This window comes from Centropristis striata, chromosome 20 (assembly GCF_030273125.1).
Source record: "Centropristis striata isolate RG_2023a ecotype Rhode Island chromosome 20, C.striata_1.0, whole genome shotgun sequence".
In the NCBI taxonomy this organism is placed as follows: domain Eukaryota; kingdom Metazoa; phylum Chordata; class Actinopteri; order Perciformes; family Serranidae; genus Centropristis; species Centropristis striata.
Window position 1 is genome coordinate 13,313,700 of NC_081536.1, and position 21,728 is coordinate 13,335,427.

The 21,728-nt window shown below is 41.1% G+C and overlaps 1 protein-coding gene across 1 annotated transcript in view; it reads left to right on the top strand.

Moving 5' to 3' along the window:
• zgc:171482 (zinc finger protein) overlaps positions 1-21,308 on the top strand; it is a 59,292-nt gene extending 37,984 nt beyond the window's left edge. The window contains exons 6-7 of the mRNA XM_059359899.1: positions 4,511-4,607; positions 18,800-21,308. Coding sequence (XP_059215882.1) covers positions 4,511-4,607; positions 18,800-18,821 — 119 coding nt within the window. The 3' untranslated portion in view covers positions 18,822-21,308. The remainder of the gene's footprint in view (positions 1-4,510; positions 4,608-18,799) is intronic.
• The last annotated feature ends 420 nt before the right edge of the window (positions 21,309-21,728 follow it).

Sequence of the window (21,728 nt, forward strand, 5' to 3'; positions counted from 1 at the left end):
TTAGTTTGGTCTGAACACCAGAGAAAACGGCCGGTATAATTAAACGCACTCAGTTTACGCTCAATTCCACATTACTTGGTTTATTTCTGTGTTTACATTTATTCATTGACAACTTTTCAACCAATAAGAAATACAAGTTCGAATAGATTTCCAACCCTCCACCTTCGTACACGCCCCTCTTCAAATTTTTTTATTTTATTTGGTCCGCTTACATTTCTGCACTGTGAAAGCAAACCAGACTAAATAAAAAACGAACCAAATATATTAATTTCACTCTGATTCGGACTAACCAAACTGACTTGGGTTGTGAAAGCGCCCTAACAGACATATTAGAATGGTGGCCTAGTGTTCTGTAGGTCTTCTCTGTTGTTGTTTTTTAGCTTGGTAACTTGTAACTAGCAGTTACTGCTGCAGCATTTGTGGCTGTGAAACAAATTAATATCTACTATACATTACAGTGTGTTTTCTCTCTGTATTGACAAATCTGTTCTGTGGTGAAGGTTTCAGGTTTCTTTTATGGCTTTTAATTGTCTTTTGAAGTTCTGACGTGCCTAATATAGCTTGCCAGGTTTTCATTTGAATCTTACATTTTAGGAAAGTGCACAGACATCTCCTTCAGATGAGAAATGTGAAACACCTCTTTAGTTACAAATTTTGTCAGTATAGTCAAGGTCAGACATTTTAGGAGACATAAACTATGGAAAGTACAGTTTGTGAGTGAAGAGAGACTTTAACATCAAGTGTCGAAAATTGGTATCTCCTTCTCAGGCTTGTTTAAGTTAATAATGGTTCAAATGACTCCATGTGAGAGGGGTGACCTGTAATGAAGATCGTATAGAAGATTTATCACCCGCCTCTGTCGTCTCTCAGCTCTTCGGGGCATTTTAGCTTCTTTTTTTAGCTCATTGTTTTGTGTTAACAGCCTGTAAATGTAGTTTTATTCCTTCACCTTCACAACTCTCATCGATGCTGTTTCCATCTGTAGCTGTCTCAGTGAAAAAGCTCTGCTTAACCAGCTGAATGCTACCTATTCAGCACCAACAGACACTAGTAACAATAGCCACACATTTGTGAACAAGGTAGAGCATTTAGCACTTAAAGAAGTCTATATTTCCTTCAGGAAAAACAATGAAATAAGCAGTTTGGTATGTTAAGTTCAATGAAAAAGGGGTTAAAGCATGTTTATATTATCCAAACTGAGGAATTGAATTGAAAGGTTTCAACATCAGTCCTCAAACTCAGCGATCGTATCAGATCAAACAATACCCGGTCTGAATATCAATACATCCTTATGAATGACTTTAAAGAATGATTGATTGGTGAGGACGAGACGAAGGACAAACAACACAAATTAATGAGCTGCAGCATCAACATCAAAAACGCAAAAGAAAGTGGTCATTCTATTTAAAGGCAATAGTTCAGAAATATAGTTTGTTTTCTGTGTATGATACTTTTTTTTTTTGTTTAAAACAGATGGTCTTTCCAATTACTGTCACGTTCTCTGCAAAACTAATTAGTCTCTCTATAGGTCCATCAAAGTTTGTTGCTTGGTAAAATTCCACTTGGATTCAATCTGACTCTCACCCTGTGCTCAACCCCCTCTCTGCGATGGTATTTGTGATATATTCCTGTGAGACGCACTGTCAAGCCTTTGCTGCAGACTGTTGGTTTTGATTGCATCTCAATGGGCTTCTTTTTGGATCCAGTTCCTTTTTAATCTTGCAAAGCGCATGGTAAACTAATGGTGTACAGCACAGCACAAAGGCTCTGAAGAGCTCTGAGAACTATTATGCCTCCCCCCACTGTGAATTAAACTATAGATGAATACAATACAGTCGGATTCTGGGTTGCAGTCGGCCCCATAGGAAGGAAGCGGAAAATAGAGGAAACCTCTACCTTGAAATTATCCATATGCAACTTGATGTTAAGTGGTGGTTTTACAGTTTGCTTAAGGCTCATTTACTCCGTATGCACGTTGAAGCCGTCCGACTATAAAACCAACAATGTTCACGCAACACTAGATTTTACAATCGTCAGCGCTGACCACTAGCTGTAAACCCTCTGAGACTCGCAAATAAAAGAGGCTGCAGTTAGGGCGCCCTAATAGAACCATCCGTGAACATCACATTTCGAACGGGTCATTAATGTAAGCTGGAGCTAGGGCACAATATATCAAACCCCGAAAGTGCAGGAAGATGTTACATTCTGTGCTCCTGGAAAGAAAAATAGTTCCCCAATTTTTTGTGCACATAATGTAGCTTATTACTTTTTTGACAAGCATTTAAGCGTCTCCACACCAGAGGTGCCAGCAGTGCCCGAGGACTCTGCATTAAAGGACAGTCAAACAGCTCCACACCCACTGCCTCAGCTCATCTCACCCCCTCTTTTCTCTCTCCCTGGCATATCTTCTTGTGTAATTAACAAGGCTTAGAACACCCTCACAAATACTGCTCATGCTCACAAAAAAACCCACATTCACAACCCGGCGCTGCATGCTGTCAGTTGCCTTGCACACACACTTTCCCTGCATGTAATTAACATGGATTAGGGCACAATGTTTTCTTACGCCAGAACTGGTTTATTACCAAAAGCACAGTGCCTGTCTGCGTGCATTTGGTCATGTGTGTGTTTGTTCGTATGTGTGTGTTTAAAAAAACTGGCACACATGCACGCTTTCTGGCACACACACAAACTGCAGCATATTGTACATCCGTGCTAGTCGGCCAGGCAGCAGGGAGGTGACATCAATCAGCCTAAAAGCAGGGAAGCAGCTTTTGTGTGTGCGCACACACATAAAAACACACTTAATCGTGCATACAAGAAAAGACCTCTTTGTGTAATCCTCGCGGCGGTATAGATTTACGGGGAAGAGAAAGGGAAAGAGAATGAGAGAGAGAATTATCATTCTTTTCTTTTTCCAAATTATCTCTTCTCCAATTAATAGCCTTTTCATTAAGAGAGAACAGAAGTAATGACATTTTGGCAGAAGAGGATGTGCTATCTCTTTTTTTCCTCTCTTTCATGCATGCAGACTTAGTTATTAGCTCCTAATAGATGCAAAATATCAACATTTAAGCCAAGACAGCGCTTACTCCAGGCTGCTTGTCCTTAATCACCCCTGAAACAGACAGAGCGACTCAGACAACAGGGAGCAGATATGCCACATTATGCAGCTCTTGCCCGGTCTAAATGACCTCCCACCACTCCTAACTATATCACAACTTCATCTCCCAACATACTTTGCCAATTACCACCGCAGAAGGTCAAAAAGGTGATGGAATGCACCGACAACTCGTAAATCTCAAGGACAGTAATGACAGCAGAGAAAAGGGCACCCACACACAAGCCAGCACACCCGGTTTCAGTCACCACACCCAGAATTACACATTCAGCGCCAAAAGATAAAAATGAAGAAGAAAAAAAACACCTTTGGACAGATAAGAAGGAAAGGGCTTCAAGCAGTAAGTTTTGTCAAACAATCCTGAAGTGTCGAGGTTGTTCATATCTTTCATCTGAGTAAAGTCCTGCAGTGGCCGCTCAGTAGTGGGCAAAATGTGAGAAAAACAAAAATAGCGCTTAATGCGGCTCTGATAGAGAAAACACAGCCAATTATGTCATGCTGCTGGTTGGCCTGTCCTCATCGACACAGAGAGCATTTCCTCTGCTTCCTCTGCCCTCATGAAAGAAACAAGATTTGTGCTGCCATACTGCAGTTACCACATGTGTAAAAAGACGTTCTTTGGATGCACATGTCACCACACACTTCATGTTCTCTCCTGTGGTTGTTAAAGCCCAGCATGCATTTTACATCAATGCTGCAGTGACAACTCATTATCCTTACATCTGTCTCTTTCGTCTTTTTATATACGTCTTATTTATCTCTTTTCACTCATTCTGTCTAGCTAACCCTCCGCCTGCCCATCCTCATCTCCCTCCACCCCACTCTGTCAAAATCTCCATCCTCATCCATCTATTTTTGGGTGTTCATCTCGACCACCTGCAAACCCTCTAATTAGTTCACATCTGTGTCTGAGCGCGCCATCTCAAGCACGCATTCACTGATACAATACAAACGTTCATGCATGCACAGCCGTACACAGCACCACACATGTGCTACTGCACTGTTCTTTTCTTATCCCCAGTGTCCTAATTGTGCTCACCCTGTTGAAGTTTCAAAAGGCACCTTCACACACACACACACACACACACACACACACACACACAGTCCCATGAAGAAGAAGATGATCTAAGGATCTTAGAATGTAACTGGCTTTCTGCTAATGATTAGTCTAATCAAATCGTTTTCCAGATGCACTGTAATTAGGAAAATTAGCCCATTCTGTGGAGTGTTGAAATAAGACTGTCTAAATAAGACTTGTCAGTTCACGTTTTCATTGTTGCTCATGTTGGCCTCACTGCTGCTGATGATCAAGATGATGATGATTTTTATGAGCCATACTTATTGAAAGTGCCCTCTCAGTAACCGCTGTGCCTTTGTGTCTCTCTGCAGGGCTGCGCAGTAGTTACTCCTGCAGTGTCTGCAGTGTGGTCCTCAACTCCATCGAGCAGTACCATGCACACCTCCAGGGCTCCAAGCACCAGAACAAGTGAGTACAACAACTTAGGACTTTATCGACTATGCATCCAAACTATTGACAGTCTCACCCACTTTGTGCAGCGGCTGGCCAGGTGTGTGGAGGTGTGTAGGAGAGTATGAAGAGTAGGCAGTGCAACTTCTCTCTCAAGGTCTTTCATATTTCATACAAGTACTTCAAGCACTTTTCACCTGTATAAACTATTTGTAACACCATTAATATCTTACAATATCTCAGGAAAGTTGTGCACCTTTACTGTGACTTTACCTTTGTTCAGAGACAAAGTGACATGTTCTATTGTAATTTGTTTAATACGAAGAGCAGCCCCCTTCATTGAGATAATTTATAAAGTTATTCTGTTTCACTGGTCTTAAGTCTTCTTGTAGCTGATTTAATAAACTAAAAAAAATATTTTCCCTTTTTTTTTTATTCACCAGCTTCACACACAAGGAAGGAAAAATGTGTAAATAGAACCATGGTTCAAAAATTGAGGACTTAACCGGAGAATTGCTACACACTTAGCGGAGAGAATCATATTTTAAAAGAGGCAGCAGCATTATGATAGGCTAACAATGTCGGTGAGTCACTGTGCTATAGAGACACACTGCACATAAGCCCCACCCCCACTGGATAGTAAGCAACCCATCACTCTCCACTGACTTAGAACTAACAAGGAGGTGCCTTCATTCAATACAGTGTGTTAGTAAACAACAGAAAAATGTCTAAAAGCTGCTGTGTGCTGATTAAAATCTGACGAACCAAAAAACTGAACTTTTAAGAGCACAAAAGTGGATACAGACAATCCTGAAACTCAGTATATTTAACAATAACTGGCGTATGCTAAATGGCTAAATGCATTTCTGTAAGTTAAGCTAAATCATTTGACATGATGTAACTCATGTTATAGTAGAATGTGGATACTTCAAAAAGCTCTGCAGTATTAAGCGCCTACACATAACATAACATATAGCTAACATTAGCTTGCTAACAGTCAAATTGTCCTTTCTGGTCAACACAGAGTGCTAAAATAATCATATGATATGCTTTAATCTAATATTTTTAGCTAGAAACAGGCAGGTTGTCATTGTTTCAGCCCATGGTTGTGTATTGTGGCACAAATAGTTTGCCTTTCAGTCAGCGTGGTCTTGTCTATATTGGATAGATGTGACAAGCTGATAAGAACAGCTAATATTATGAGCACAAGAGAATGACAATGCAAGGAGGTTAACAATTATGGCAAGAAGAAATAAATACAGGTTTAATCATGTACAATACAGATTGGACGCGTAGAGCTAATTTTGAAATATCTGTTGAGTGAAATGGCATGGCTTACAATCACTGAATGCAATTCATTAATAATATGCATATAAGCCACATAGAGACATGTGACTGAGGCAGCGTAACGCGAACAACGTTATTTATTATAAAGAATGACACTTGCACAATTAAATTTGGTCATTTTTCATTACTGATTGTAGAAATTCCAATCAGAGCAAATGAGATGGAAATGATCTTCACCAGCAGGACGAGGGTGTGATATGGAACGGTTACATTTCATGCATTTACCATGAGATAGCTGTGAGCATGGTTAAAGGCGGTGCTGTGGTGTGTGTGCATGCGTGTATGCGTCTCTTTGCATTTAAAGCAATGTAATGGAAATTAAGTGTGTTATGAATGTAGTATTTGTTAGATAAAAGGTTGCTTGAGGATATAAGTTTGTTGTTGCGGCTGTGTCTTCTTTCTCTTTTGTTTTGTTTTTTTTTGTTTTTTTTCCAGAGTTAAGGCACTTCAGCTGAAATGTCTGTATTTATCGGCCCTAGAGCATAACTTGTCTGGGCTGCACACACCAAACTTCTGCAAACAAGTTAACTGTTAGAGAGTGGTGGGAGTAGTGAGAATAACAACGGCAATAACAAGAACAGGAAAGGCAGAGTGGGAAGGAGGACGAGACAAAAACAGAAAACAAATAAAACAACAGATTTTCTTTTTAGCGAAGGGTAAATTCCAAATATTTATATCCACCGGTCACTGGAAACAGCAGAAGATTTCTATTATTTATATGGAATCATCACATATACCCTATTAGCTACATAGACTGTACAGTGTGTGCTATATATAGACACCAGCTATAATTATCATATTTTTCTCCTCTCCGTACAACACTCTAAATTCTCTCACTGCAAAATCTTTCAAGACCCTCCGTCAGTTTCAAGGGTTATTACCTCTGCCAAGGAGGTTGTATTTTTCAATTAGGTTTGTTTGTCCATTTGTCAGCAGGATTACGGAAAAACTACTGGCCTGATTTTAATGAAACTTGGTTGAGAGGTGTAGCATTGGCCAAGGAAGAACCAATTAGATATTGGAGCGGCTCTGAATCATGCCAACTTAATTTTCACTATCAATATAGCGAGATATGGGATTTGGCCTTGGTGAAGGTCTTCTCTCTGCAGGTGTCCTAGTTGTTTATTACACAAGAAGATAAAGCCAATCTTGCAGGAAGACATTACTCCACACATATAAAGACTATGTATATAAATATTTTTCAAAATGAAATCTGTTTGTAAATAAAGTTTGTCAAATGATCATCCCTCTTATTGCCAATAATAATAATTAACAAAATAATAGACAAATTAACTCAAGCTAATTTATCTCCCATGCAGTGCTCCATTTAAAGTGCTTTGTTTGAGGACATGATCCTTGATAGAATAGTTAACCTCAAGGAACAGTAAAACTAACTTTATGTAAATGAGTGACCTAAAGCTAGAGATAAAATTGTGCTGAAAAGACATTAAAGGGAAAGTTTAATCTGAAACCCGACAGAATATTATGCTATTAGCAAAGCTAACAATGCTATTTGCACCCCGAGTGGATATCCAATGTTGCAATTTACATCTAGGTGTATTTCACGGCAAAGACAAGCACCCGGGTGTTTATAGCTAGCAAGTAATAAAGTACTGCATTACTTTTAAGTGAATAATAACTAAAAAGTAACTTATTACATCCAGGAGTATTATTTTCTACCTATTATGAGTCATTTTTGCATAAATATAAAGGAGCACTATATTCACACATTGGCCTAATTGGTCAACCCTTTCGTTAACTTTACCCATTACTTTTGCTCACTAACAACTTATCGAGAACCTTTACCATTGTCCTATGGATCCACACTAATTTGTACAAATCATACGTTTTTCCACCACAGGGGGAGTTGAACCTGCGGCCCAGGGTTTGATGGCACCATGACTCCCAACCTGACCTAACCAGCCAGTTGAGAAACAAACCCTCCATACACTTTTAAACATTAATGTTAAGCCACAAGGACGTAAGACATGGCCCTGACCAATACTAGTGTCGCAGGGCGGGTCGTGTTCTGAAATGCAGTGAGATTTCTCTCTATCCTGACATTTGTCAGGTGTGGTTTGGTAGAAAGTTCTCAGCAAGAACTTGAAGACAAGGTTTGTAATCACCATAAATAGCTGCATCATTATATTGGCAAAGGTGTTGTCCTGATCCAGACTAACAGAAAAATATGTTTTATTTATTTTGGGATGAGACAAAAGGTTACAGGATTGATGTTTGCAGAAGGCAAAGTCCATCAACTACCACATGCCACTAAGATACTGAACGGCTACGACAGCTCCTCACTCACTCTAAGTCAGCCTGGATAAGAGTGTCAGCTAAACTCCTAAAAAGTGTGATCCTGAAGATGTACAACACCTCTGCACAGAAGCGGTAAATCACAGAAAAAATGGTGCCTCATAAGTCTCTCTTGTCAGTTTTTACAGTCATAAAGCAGAAAAGAGGGCAGACACACCGGAAGAGTCATGTTTATGAGAGAGAAAAAGAGAGTAAGCAAGACTGATAGACACAAGAGAGAAAGTATGCACCACAGACAGAGAGACAGATGGGAAAAGAGATGCAGGGAGGAGGAAAGACGCATCCTTTTTCAGACAGAGACACAACAACAAAAAGCACAGAGGTGGCAAAAGACTGATATAAAGCTGATAAGGGGAGACAGATGGATGTGTGGAAATATAGTAATACAGACAAGAACAGGATGGATCGCAGACAAAATGGTGCAAAGAGCAGGAGAACGTAAAACAAAATTGCAGCTGAGAGAAAATCCCCTTAAACTGAAGTGAAAAGTGGAGTCAGAGAGATAAGGAGCGGGTTTTGGAGTGTATATTGAGGTGAAGCCAGTGCTGCTGACAGCTGCAGGGCTTTGCTGCTTAGGATGGAGGGGAAGGATTGACAGAACACCGACGGATAGAGGGCAGTGGGGGACAGACTGAGAGAGAGGTACCAGGGGGATTTACAGGGGTAGTGTGGATAGGTCACTGGATAGAAGAGGAGAAAGGACCTTGTTCATCCCGTAAAACTGCTTACAGGAAGTGGTGGAGAAGTGTGCGGAACTGGGCTTCAGTCAAACAATATGGATGTCAAGATAAGGACAGGATTATAATACTGGCATTTTGTAGTACAATGAGTGTTTGGTGATGTTGTTTAGAAGTTAAATTAAGGTACGGGACCTCGTGAAAAGCTGGATTATCAAATGGGTTACTGAAAAGAGAGAAGTATGCAAGTTTGGAAAGAACTTCACATCCCGGTTCAGAGTTCAACTTAACCTCTTAAATCTAGTGTCCAAAACTTTTCACATTATTTTGCAGATAGCTTGTAAACTAAAAAGATTCACCAGGCAAAATATTTTTGTCATCAATGTGAAACTAATTACCCACTGAGTGACCTTTTCAATCTCTTTTATTTTCATGCAATGAGTTCTGACCACAGGCAAGCACATCCCATTTGTCTAGAGCCAGTGGCAAACAATGTAGCTCAGTGTATTAGTGCAGCAGACTCTCTTTGATAGTGGACAGCAAGGGCAAATTTAAATATTTCAATACAATTATTGTCACATGTGCAATCAATGCAAAACATAATGTGGTCAATCAACATATGTCTTGTGTTGGTGAGACTTTGCAATAAAGTAGTATCCTGCAAATGGCAGCTGACCTTATTATTTTATTTCCAAAAGTAGGTTTTTACTTGCACTTAGCTCTATTGACCTCTATCACACATTCAAGGGATCAAATTTCTCAAGGATCATGGTCAACAGGATTTCACCTGCCTTTAAAAGGAGCAAATCAGTGTGAACTCATGTACACAGATTTTAAGTACCCATACATCTCAGAGTTCTTGTGTTGTGTGTCCAGACAATTTATAGAAAACAAGGTATTTTTCTTGTGTGCACAGCTGCTTAAATACAGTGCATGCATCGCATTACAGTTTTTTTTGTTATTCTAAAATCCAATTTTCACCCAGATGATTGAATTACTGAATTATTAAACCTAATTTTCACCCACTTTGTAATATGCTAAATGAACACATTATCAATTGCCTGACCTTTTTCAGAATATAAACCAAAAATAATGATACTACATCATACTGGAAATAGAAAAGTGTGATATTGTGATATTTGGGGCTAAAGCAATTAAGTGCCTCATGATGTGAGACTCGTATTTTACCTCTAGTTTTATGTTTATATGTAGTTTAATAGCAGATTCTTTTGACAAATTATATTTACAAGTGGCCAATCTGCATTTCAATGCTATGGATTGTGTTAACTTCCCTTGAGCAGCGTCTGCAGGATTGCAGTCTTACACTTTGCATAATGTGTGAAAAAGTCCATGAGAGAGCCCTCAGAGCACAAGTGATTTTACAATGCGACAGCTCAGAGCCTTCACAAACTTGTTTTGCGAACGCACGCCAAATTCGCTGAGGTCCATGAGGGTGAACACTGGTACTGGAAATATGTCTTGCCAGCTCTGTTGCACAGCTGAATCGATCCTCTGGGAAACATAGAACAAGACCAAAGGTTCCACCTCATCGACCTCACTTCCTCTGCCTTCACCCAGTCACTCAGGTGAAACATAATATGGGTACATGAAGTGTGTGTGAGAAAAAGCTTCAGGCTAAGTCTCTCTCACTCGCATACACATACCCTAACCATTCCTACATCCATGTGGATTACTTTTTAGCCTTTGCATGCAACACAGAAGCATGGGTGCATGATATGATAGCAAATAATGCCCCTTTCACATAGAAGTGTTACTTTCATGCATGCACACACACACGAATACTCTGGCTGCAGCTTAAATATAGACAACCTCCAAGATATTGTAAGTGTAGTAATAGCGGTCAATGAATGAGGTGTGTGTGGGGGTATGTGCAATGCATTAGTGTTAGTGTATTTTTGCATATGAGCACAAATGTTTTTAAAGAGTCTACTTTCTTTAAGAAGAAGCCGGCTGATTATGGAGTGTTGTGCTGCACAAAAATAGGGTTTATTTCCGTGTATAGCAGTTGGTATACGTGTGTGCATGTGTGTGAATGTAGAAATGTGTGCAAGTACTTATGGAAAGAGGCTATTGAGATTGTTCCGTTCATATCTCTGGGTTGTTTACCGGGTGGACAAGGCTTTGCCAAAGTGATGCGGGAGCCTCCACCCCTAACTTTGACTGTGTGTGTGTGTGGGTGTGTATTTTTGTAGGTCGTGTGTGTGTATTCTTTCACACTCAGGATGAGCTCTGGCTTGTGTAAGGAGCTTTCTGGAGGACACGAAAGCACGGCTGACAGCGGCAGGGGATTAGCTCTCACCGAAGAAACATCCGTGAAAAGTGTGCATGTGCATGTGCATGTATGTGTGCGCATATGTGTATGCGTGTGTGATGTTTGGCATTAGGAATGTGTCATCATAAAACAACAGATTTCTCTATTCTTTAAACAGCTGGATGCATCTTTCTGCCAGCTCTTCTTATCTGTCCCGTGCATCTGCTTCATACACAGTCAGCTGCAGGTCATTTGAAACGCTGCAGACTCCACACAGTCGCTGCAGACTGGCTGTTGTAATTGGACCTGTACACGATGATAACAGCAGAGATATAACTAGATAAACTTGGCAGAACAGTTTCACAGTTTACAGTGTGTTGCAATTAAGCTGATGCACTTAGCTGGCCAGCGGACATGCACACAAGTGGGCAGCAGACAGAAGTGAACCAGATTGATGAATATTAAATCCCCATGTTGCTTCCCGACTCAAGTAAAAACTAATGGCTAGTTTGACAAAAGTGACAATTAAAGAATGAACATAAGGCCGTCAGCAGAAAGAAGCTGAATTGGTTTTTCCGGCCCTGCAGCTGTGTAAAAATCTGGCAAATGTTCTGATGATGGCAGGCCGTTCCCAGCGATGACTGTGTGCTGAATGCACTCATTCACAAGGTACATTTTAATAAAGTTTAAAAGAGTTGGCATACTTTGATCTTATCTTTGGAAAAGTACGATTCAGATGTGCTGCTGGATGCAGCAACTATTTCATAAAAGGTTTGGGTTTAAGTTTCTTTTATTCTTTAATTTTTGTTTGTTAGATTTCTATATTTTTGTTTCCATGGACATCACATATTATATCGGTGGGCTACACATAGGTGTAGTGGTTAGCACTCTTTCCTCACAGCAAGAGGGTCGCCGGTGCGACTCCGGCATGCGGCTCTTCAGTGTGGATTTTGCATGTTCTCCCCGTGTCAGCGTGGGTTCTCTCCAGGTACTCCGCCTTCCTCCCACAGTCCAAAAACATGCAGCTTAGGTTTAATTGGTGACTCTAAATTGCCAGCAGGCAATGAGAGCGTGGTTGACTGTCTCTGTGTGATCGTCTGGCGACCTGTCCAATGTCCCCCTGCGACCCAAGTGCAGATAAGCGGTTAAGGAATAATTAAAGAATGAATGAATATATATGTAGGGGGACTAGACAAGGCTGTCCCCTGAGCCCGCTCTTATTCAATCAGGCCATTGAACCGCTAGCAGTTGCACTAAGGAGTGCTGGGGAGCTCAGGGGTATTGATGGGGGGGGGGGGGGGGGGGGGGTCTATATGCGGACGATCTGATACTCTATCTATCCAACCCTTCGACAGATATCTACTAAAAGAAACTTGTGATACTTTTACATATCTTGGCATATCAGTAACCCATAAATACTGTGACTCAAACAAAATTTTAAACCAGCCCTAGAGAGGGCCAAGCAGGATCTTGTCCGTTGGTCAGCACTGCCTATATCACTTGCCGGCAGGGTCAATTCTGTCAAGATGACAATTATGCCCAGGTTCTTCTTCTTGTTTCATACAGTGCCTATTTTTATCCCAAAGTCCTTTTTTAAAGAGTTGGATAAATCCATATCCGCATTTATATGGAATAAGACCATCCCACTAATAAGGAGGGCTCATCTTGAGGAACAGAAAGAGGCTGGAGGTTTAGCACTACCAAATTTTCTACAATATTATTGGGCGGCTAATATTTATAAACTGTCATACTGGGTCTCTGCATTTGATGAGGGGGATGGACCTGTAGGGTTGAAATGGAACAACACTCCACCCATCCTGTGTCCCTACCTTCGTTAGTATGTGCACCACTTACACTCAGTAAACAGCGCCTCACAAACACACCCATTGTAAGTGGCTCGTTACGAATATGGTCTCAATTTAGGACCCACTTCAAACATATAGGCTATACCCTCTCTCCCAATCTCGGCTAATGCACTCTTCCCGCCCTCACTCATGGATACAGCATTTAAGTTATGGTTCAGGAATGGTCTGAAACGGGTGAAGGATCTTTTTAAGGACGGTGTGTTCATGTCTTTTGAGCAGCTTGTAAGTGAGTACAATATTCCCAGCTCACATTCATTAAGATATTGGCAGGTGCGTGCCTTTGTTTGGAAGCACTTTCCTTCCTTTCCGTCACTCCCGCCAAATGGCTGGATAGATGAGTGGTTGGGCGGAGACCCAGACCAAAGAGGAGGAGTGAGCAGATTGCATGAGAGTATTCAAATGATCGCCTCTCCATCACTTAATAATATTAGGGCAGCATGGAAGGAGGAACTGGGATTTGAAGTTTCAGATGACTCCTGGCAAAGTGCAATTAAAAGAGTACACTCAAGTTCAATCTGTATCAGACATGGTTTGCTCCAGTTTAAAGTGCTCCACAGGCTTCATTTGTCTAAAAGTAGACTTGCCAGGATATATCCAGATGTGGATCCGACCTGCTCCCGATGCTGCCAGGCTCCGGCCACCCTCTACCATATGTTTTGGGTATGCCCAAAGTTGATACAATTTTGGTCCTCAATTTTTGACACATTCTCTTATATCTGCGGCAAGGAGATAGGCCCTGCTCCTGAAATCGCATTGTTTGGTGTGGTCCCTGCTGAGGTGGCGATATCTGGGGCACAGTCGAATGCCATCGCCTTTTCATCCCTACTAGCCAGGTGCCTTATTTTGTGTAATTGGAAATCAGTTAGGCCTCCCACGCACAGGCGCTGGGTTGGGGATGTAATGGCGCATTTGAAACTTGAGAAGTTGAAACACTCAATCAGGGGATCAACCCAGAGGTTTTACAATGTTTGGCAGCCATTTTTGAACTACTTCAATTTGGAATTCCCGGCTAGGGACACTGAGAAAACTACTTAATTGACTCACAATCTCTGTAATGGGTTAGAATTTGTACTCTTTTTTATTTTATTTTTTGTTATTGTTGTTTTTATTATTGTTATTATTATCATTATTACATTCATTTTCTGTTTTATATGTACATGTTTATGTTATTGTTGTGGCTTTATTTTCCACATGTTTTGTGGCTGCTGTTTGCTGTCTTGTTGATTGTGTTGTATGTGTTTTCAGCATAAAAAGCCAATATAAATATTTGAATAAAATAAATAAATATATATAGAGCTGGGTACTGAGTTTTGATACTTACTGGGACCAGCTAAAGTGCCTCCATAGTATCCAGTATCACCATATCATAAAGTGTTAGTGAGCCATGAAGCATGTTTGTACCAAGATCTAATAATGCTTGAACTGCCTTTCTTTTTGTTAAAACTGATTTTATAAAAGTCTTGTTCAGTAAGCAGTATTGAAGGTTAATTGATATGGATATCAACATTTTCAGAACGATACCAAGCCCTACATGTTTATTACAAAGAAAGGAATCCCTCAAATTTGCTTATTGAAGAGTTGTGACAAGGTGAACAAAATGTTTATCAACAAAAAATGAAAGCAGCAGAAACTTTTTAAAAAATGCCCCAAACTGAGTCTATAAAATATGTATGTAATGCAGTTACTGTTTGTGTATCTGCCAACATAAATAGGAATAATACAACCCCGATTCCAAAGAAGTTGGGTCGCTGTGTTAAATAAAAACAGAATGCATCAAATTCAGAAATCAGAGTGCATATTTACAAAAACAAAAGTTAATCAGTTTGGCCGTAAATACCTTGTCACAAAGTATCAGCAAATGGTGATGATAACACATCATTGTTAGAATCAGGGTTGTATTTGCTTATTGGCCTACTGATTTATCAGTCATGTTCTATTATAAAGATCCTCTCCGTCTGGTTCCTATTAATAAAATGCAGTCGTCTGAGTCAGAATAAGTTTTGTTAGAGAGCTCATAGTCACAGAATATCCTCAAGGCTCTGGTGGCTTTTATGCAATGATTACCAGCCTGAAAAGATTTTGTCCAAATATACATGCCTTAAAATACACTTTTTGGAAAGAACAAAACAAGAAAGGGCCTTAATTAGCTCCTTGGAGTCCACGAGAGAAAACAATGTAACCAGTAAAGCTCAGTTTATTTAATGGAAAGTGTCAGCAGGGTTGTATCTCTGACCAGTGACACTGCGTGGCTTTAACTACCCGTATAATAATATCCATGTTCACATCGCTCACTACGATTGTATGGCCTTTGCTCTCTGGATGTTGTTTCGTTATACAATATCCGACCTCTGGCCTGCCTTTATGTGTGTTTATGTGCATAGCGTGTGCTTGTGCATCAGTGTGTGTGTGATGTTGATGCTGATGTTAACGCAGGCCCCAAGGGTATGATGGTGAGGTCGGGGACAATCCATTTAGCCTACTCACCCTGGTAATTATTCAGCATCAGTATCACAGAGGACACACACAGACACACACAGACACACACAGAAACTACAAAACAAACTAATGCACATTTAAGAGGGAAAGCAGAGAGAGAGAGAGGGTGGCAACCAGTGTGAGAGATTACAGTGCTTAGTGTTAAGTAACTCTGAATGCAAATGGTTGAGCTATCGACCTGATAATAGGACAGGCTGCCTGCATGTAGACGTGTCATGGTGGAGTGTGTGTGTGTGTGTGTGTGTGTGTGTGTGTGTGTGTGTGTCTCTCTCTCTCTCTCTGCTGGAGGCAAGGTCAAAGGTTAACTCAGGACTGCTGCAGGTCAACTCACATGCCTCCTCTGTCACACCTGAACGTACACACACAGACACACAAACACACACACACACACACACACACGAACATCATAGCCTCACCTCATCTGCCTCAGAGGCTCTTGTCCTTGTCTTCCCTCACACCTTCTTTACAAAAAAAAATCACACAAACACAACCTTTGTTTACACACATGCACACGCACTGCCCTGAGCATCACTGTCTGTGATGTTAATAAGGTGAGGGCGGTGAGGGGTGGGGGGGTTCATGGCTGAATCATGACTCACAGCTCCGCTCCCTTAGCAACTGCCGGACTGCGTTCACCTGGCGTGCCAAGGTGACCTTCACATCCTCACAAACACAGAGGCACACACACTCCCTCTGCCCTCTCTATGTCTCACACATCGTCATATATCTCACATCCCACATGTGTGGCCCTGGGACAGATTATTGGATTAATTTATTAACACTCACAGACCATGACCTTTCTTTTACCCCGTCGCCTGTCTCACCTTCTACTTCCCTGCAGTGCACCGTCCTTGGCTCCGTCACCTCCCCTGCCCTCCTCCCTCTAATCCTCAACTTGTTCCTCCTTGCTCAGAGGCTGACTGCATCCAGACTGTTGATAGTACTTTTTTTTAACTAATAACTGCTTATGTAAAGATATATCCTAGACGGACAGATGGATTGACATCGGGAGGAGTGGCAGCTGGAATCTGCTTGCTCCGAATGGTTTAACAACTTTCTGAAAAACATAAAATAAATGGTAAATGGGGTGCACTTATGTAGCACCTTATTTACACTACACTCTACGCTCATTCACCCATTCACACACACATTCATACTGGTGGCCGAGGCTACCAGGGCACACTGGTGCCACCTGCCACCATTGGGAATTACTTCACACACTTCACTTCACAAGCAATTCAGGGTTCAGTATCTTGCTCAAGGATACTTCGACATGTAGGCTGCCATGGTCGGGGATCGAACCACCAACCTTCCGACCAGAATACGACCGCTCTACCAACTGAGCCACAAATAGAACTGACTCTAAAGGCAACATATATTTTTTTCTTCTGACATTATGGAAACTCCCTGCTGCTTCTGCAATATTCTGAAACAATTAATTAATTTGTCGACTGACAGAAAATTACACAGCAACATTCTATGAATCTACTTACTATTACTTACTATTAAGATTTTTGGTAAAAATATGAAGATTTGCTGCATTTCTCTGTTCATATCATTGTAAATTGAACATCTTCGGCTGTTGCTAATGTCTTCAAGCAATTTGAAGGCATCTGCCTCAATGTAAATGCATGGTTAAAAAGCAAGCATATTTCCAAACGAAGAGGTCCCAATCCAAAAGGGATGGGAATCCCTTGGAGTTTTTGAAGTAAATGTCTGTTTAAAAGGGTGCACAGAAACACACACTAAAGGTAAAAAATTCAGATACAACTGCTGGATTGACTTCCATCTTTCCACCTGTCATGCAACTTCTGCCCCCAGAACAGACTGGTTCTCCCTCTATCTTTGACCCCTCTTTCTGCCCCACACTGTTTTTACTCTGCCTCTCTCCTCTTGTTGTCCTCCACTCTCTCCTGGCCACTACCTGTCCCCTCCCAGAGAACAATACAGGCTCCCAGAGTCACGCCCTCCCGACCCTTCGCACAGTCCAGAGCGCTAGATGAGTCCTGACAGAGCAGACAGGGTGTAGAGGCCACTGTTTTAACAGCCATTACCAGGATAGGTGCTGACAGCTAGAGTGCCTGTGCATCCCTGCCTCTCTCTCTCTCTCTGTCTCAGTGTTGTGTGTGTGTGGCAACGCTCCAATTAGGGCGCGGTGGAGGAGTGGCATTTTAACAAGGACTCTGAAAAAGGTGGAATTTGTTGTGCTGTTAGGAGAGGATCACACCGATGGTCACGTTTGGAAACAAACATCTCATTCTCACTTATGTGATTTTGTTTGGATCTCTGGGCAAACGTAACACCAGACAGCGCTAAGCTCACACTGAGGAGAAAACATTTCATCATGAAAGTTAAAAAGATTTTCAATCTGACAAGAGGAACAGTTAAATAAAAAGCTGCAGAGATGAAAGAGGTATTGTTTTACATGCATTTTATTGCTTGGATTTCTGTCATAACATTCAGGCAATCGAATAAACGTGACCAACTCTGCATGCTAACGATTTAGTTATACGTCTCAAAAAATCAGCTTAAGCTTACTGCCTTTAAAATCCCTACGGAGGGGTTCTAAATAAATTTTACTAGAAAATGCTTACTTGATTAGGTGGGTGCAGCTTGGCATGCACTTCCATCCAACTTATCTCTTTGTTTTAATTAGACGTGGCGTGTTTGCCTCTGGAGTTGCTTTGTTTCGTGGCGATAAAGCTACAGAATGCAGCCACAGCGCCTGTCATCATGAAAAACAATCAGCAGCTCAAGATAAAACCCAAATCCACAGCAATTATTGCACCTTAAACACAAGGGTTTATGCTCATATCTTCCTCCTTTGTTTTAATTTGGGGAACAGCCAGATAGAAGGCATAATAGACGGCTGTAATTATGAGAAGATTGTGAAACCGGATTATTGGTTAATGCTTCACATACAGTAAAGCCGTTGAAAGGAAATTATTTTCAGTGAAAATAAAGCAATGCAGTGCTACATCGCTGCACATTAATCTTGATGCACTAGCGTCATGGCCGTTGTTTATTCCGCTAGCTTCAAAAGTATTAAGAATGGCATGAGACAGAAATTTACAGGTAAATTAGATTACTTCCCAGGAACGTGGCATGGCAGGAACAGAATATCTTTCCCCCAGTGGGTTTAATGTTCCCTGCTGTTAAAGAGCCCTGTCTTGTCGGATCTGTTTGTGTCAGGGGCAGAACAAGACTAACAAATTCTTTCCTGTGTTTTGTTTTCAGCCTGAAGCAACACCAGCAGTAAGCCACGGAGACAGGCCACTCTGGAAAGAAGCCGAGATGAAGACAGAGATTACTGGAATAAACAACTTCAGAATAACAAGGACTCGCGTCAGAAACCGAAGCGTGTGAGAAAGTCGTGCAGAGTAACTTCAGTGTGTGTGTCTTTGTGTGTGTGTGTGTGTGTGTGTGTGTGTGTGTGTGGGTGGATGTCATGGGCGTCTATGCACGCATCTGCGGTATGCATGCGTGGGTCATTGTGAGTGTGTTAATTTCTATCTTTGATCTAAAAATATATCTCGGAGATTTATTCAGCACCCAAGTGTTTGATATGAGTTCTCGACACCAACAGCCGTCAGAAGACTCGCGGCTGCATATTGCCATATAACTCCTGTGTGAACCACAATCCGAAAATTGAACTGATGTCAGTGCGTTGCCCAGAGTGGTAATAATCATTACAATGATAGTCATAGAGCAGCAGTAATAATAACTCTGTAATAACTAGCCGTCCCCCAAGTGCTCTGACAGGGACCCAAGTCTTGTGTTTCTACATACATTTCATAACAGTGATGGTGGTGCACACATGGCTCACTTTCAGACCACTTGAGACCTACTCAGGCCCAGACCTTTAAATCCACGGACAAGAAAACTCCCAACAACCTCAGCCATTTTTAGATTGCATGAATTTTCATATTTCTGGTTTTATTTGAGTGTTGTCTATAAATGTAGTGGATTGATGTCACTTTTTTTTTTAAATGGTGGATGTGACGCCATTTTTTCTTGTATTCCATATAATCCAGACCTTGAGATGTGGCATGGTTACAGTACAGAAGGCAAAGGGGAAAAGCAGCACAAAGACTTTTAAACTCCTGCTGTGAGGTGAGGGTCTGCAACTTTGTGAATCATGTACTGTTGAAAACATTCCCACAGCACTGAATACTGATGTCAGATGCAGTCCGGAGGCAACAAAAAAATCCTCTTCTCTGTTGAGACGGGCGACATGTAGATAAGATTTTTTTATTTTTCTGTTGCTACAGACAGAGGAAAAAAAACTTCACCCTGAATCCATGTAGCAGTCAATGTACAAAACAACTGGGATGTAATTCAATGCATGCAAAAATGTAAAGCGTTGCGCTCACTTGCCTTTTTGAAAACTATTGCTTGCGCATTTTGGCAATAGCGCTGCTTTCTAGTGATAGCTTCGTAATGCATTACTGCACATGCTTGCACCTGAGCAAAGAGGTCACCTTTTAGTACTGAACGGGCTTCTTTTCAACATCTAATTTATTCATCAAGTAATGAAAACCTTTTGATACCTAGTGATTAGTCACCGCTGTATAACACCCCTCATCTGTAGTGTCTTCAGAGTGTCTGTAAAGTGAGTTTCAACTATGGTATGTAGCAGCATAAGATGAGCGGACTGAAGACACGCTCCACTTTGTTGCCCAGGCACTGAGCTGAGAGGCCCTGAACACCCACACAGGTGTCTCCACTTATTCTGACAGATTAGACCTCTGCTCAGGTAAAAGAGGGGCAGGCGCTTTGATTTATGGGAATTTATAAAGTCACAAATTTCCATCTACCAATAAGGATGATACATTTGTCCAAAGTACAACAAAGCTAACAGGAGACTCAGGAAGATGTCTATTATTACAGTCTGTTCACGTCCAAACAGTCCTGAGAAGCCAGATTCACTGGAAACACCTGTGTTGGTGTTCAGGGCCTTGAAAAATACTGGGGTGCACCGATTATAAAGGTCTGGGCTGCTACTGATGTTAAAAATTACAATTTGGCTGACAGCTGATGTCCATAGAGATGTTTTTTTTGTTTTTGTTGTTATTTAATACCTATTTATTGCCAGAATCAAAGACATCTTCATTATTAAAAACAGTATTACAGGACTGTTTTTGTCTCAGTCTGACCACCAATAACATTAAGTCAGCATAAAATTGATGCAACACATCAAATCGGCCGCTGCCATTGGTGAATGTTATTAGCCGACAGGCCAATATCAGTCAACGAGGCGAATATCAGCATCAGTGCATCCCTAAGAAACAGCAGTCAATGCTAAGTTATCCTCTGCAATTTCCTGTTGGTTAAAGCTCTTGTTTTTTTTCTCTGTAAACACATTAAAAATGTTTTTATTTTGTGCTTTGTTCATTTCATGGTGAGGAGAGAGTGAACTACCAGTGACCTGATTAGAAATTGTTTTTCTTCTGCAGACATATGGATGAGTAATGGTTTTATGCAATCACACTGTAATATTAACAACCATACAATGAGGGTTTGAAGGGAAATAATTTAACGAAGAAACAAAAAAAAAAGCAGTTTGTGTAAATAAGCAGTAGCTGCAGGTGAAGTTTGTGTTTTAAGTAGTAGAGGAATTTTGTATTTATAGTGTTTATCTGCACTGAGCTACAGGGCGTTAGGGGAAATGTGTTTCGTATGGATATTATTGGAAAAACGCACATATGCTAGTACTGAAATGAGAATAAACTGTCCTCTGGTGGGTCATGTTTGTAAATGGATAAGCATCAGTGGGAATAAACTCATCCTGAGCTGAGGAGTCAGTGACGATGGACCAAAATCCAGTGTATGGAAGAGCGATCGCAGACGGATTTTTGATAACACCTGTTTTCATGAAGACAACCACAATCACAGCAAAGACAGTCCCCCACAGAGAAACATCTGATGTGTGACTGTTTTTCCCGTGGATTAAGAAGCGATGACGCTGGACGACAAACAGTTGGATTTAAACATGACGTCTGGAATGACGACCAACCCCTCTGTTGTCGGTCACGCCAGAAGAAAAACACAAAAACAAGAAGTCATTTGGCATTTTTGATGTGCACCATGACTGTTTTGATGACTATTTACACTGACTCCGTTCTCTCCAGCACTGCTGTGTTCACAATAGAAGTGGCGTCTGCGT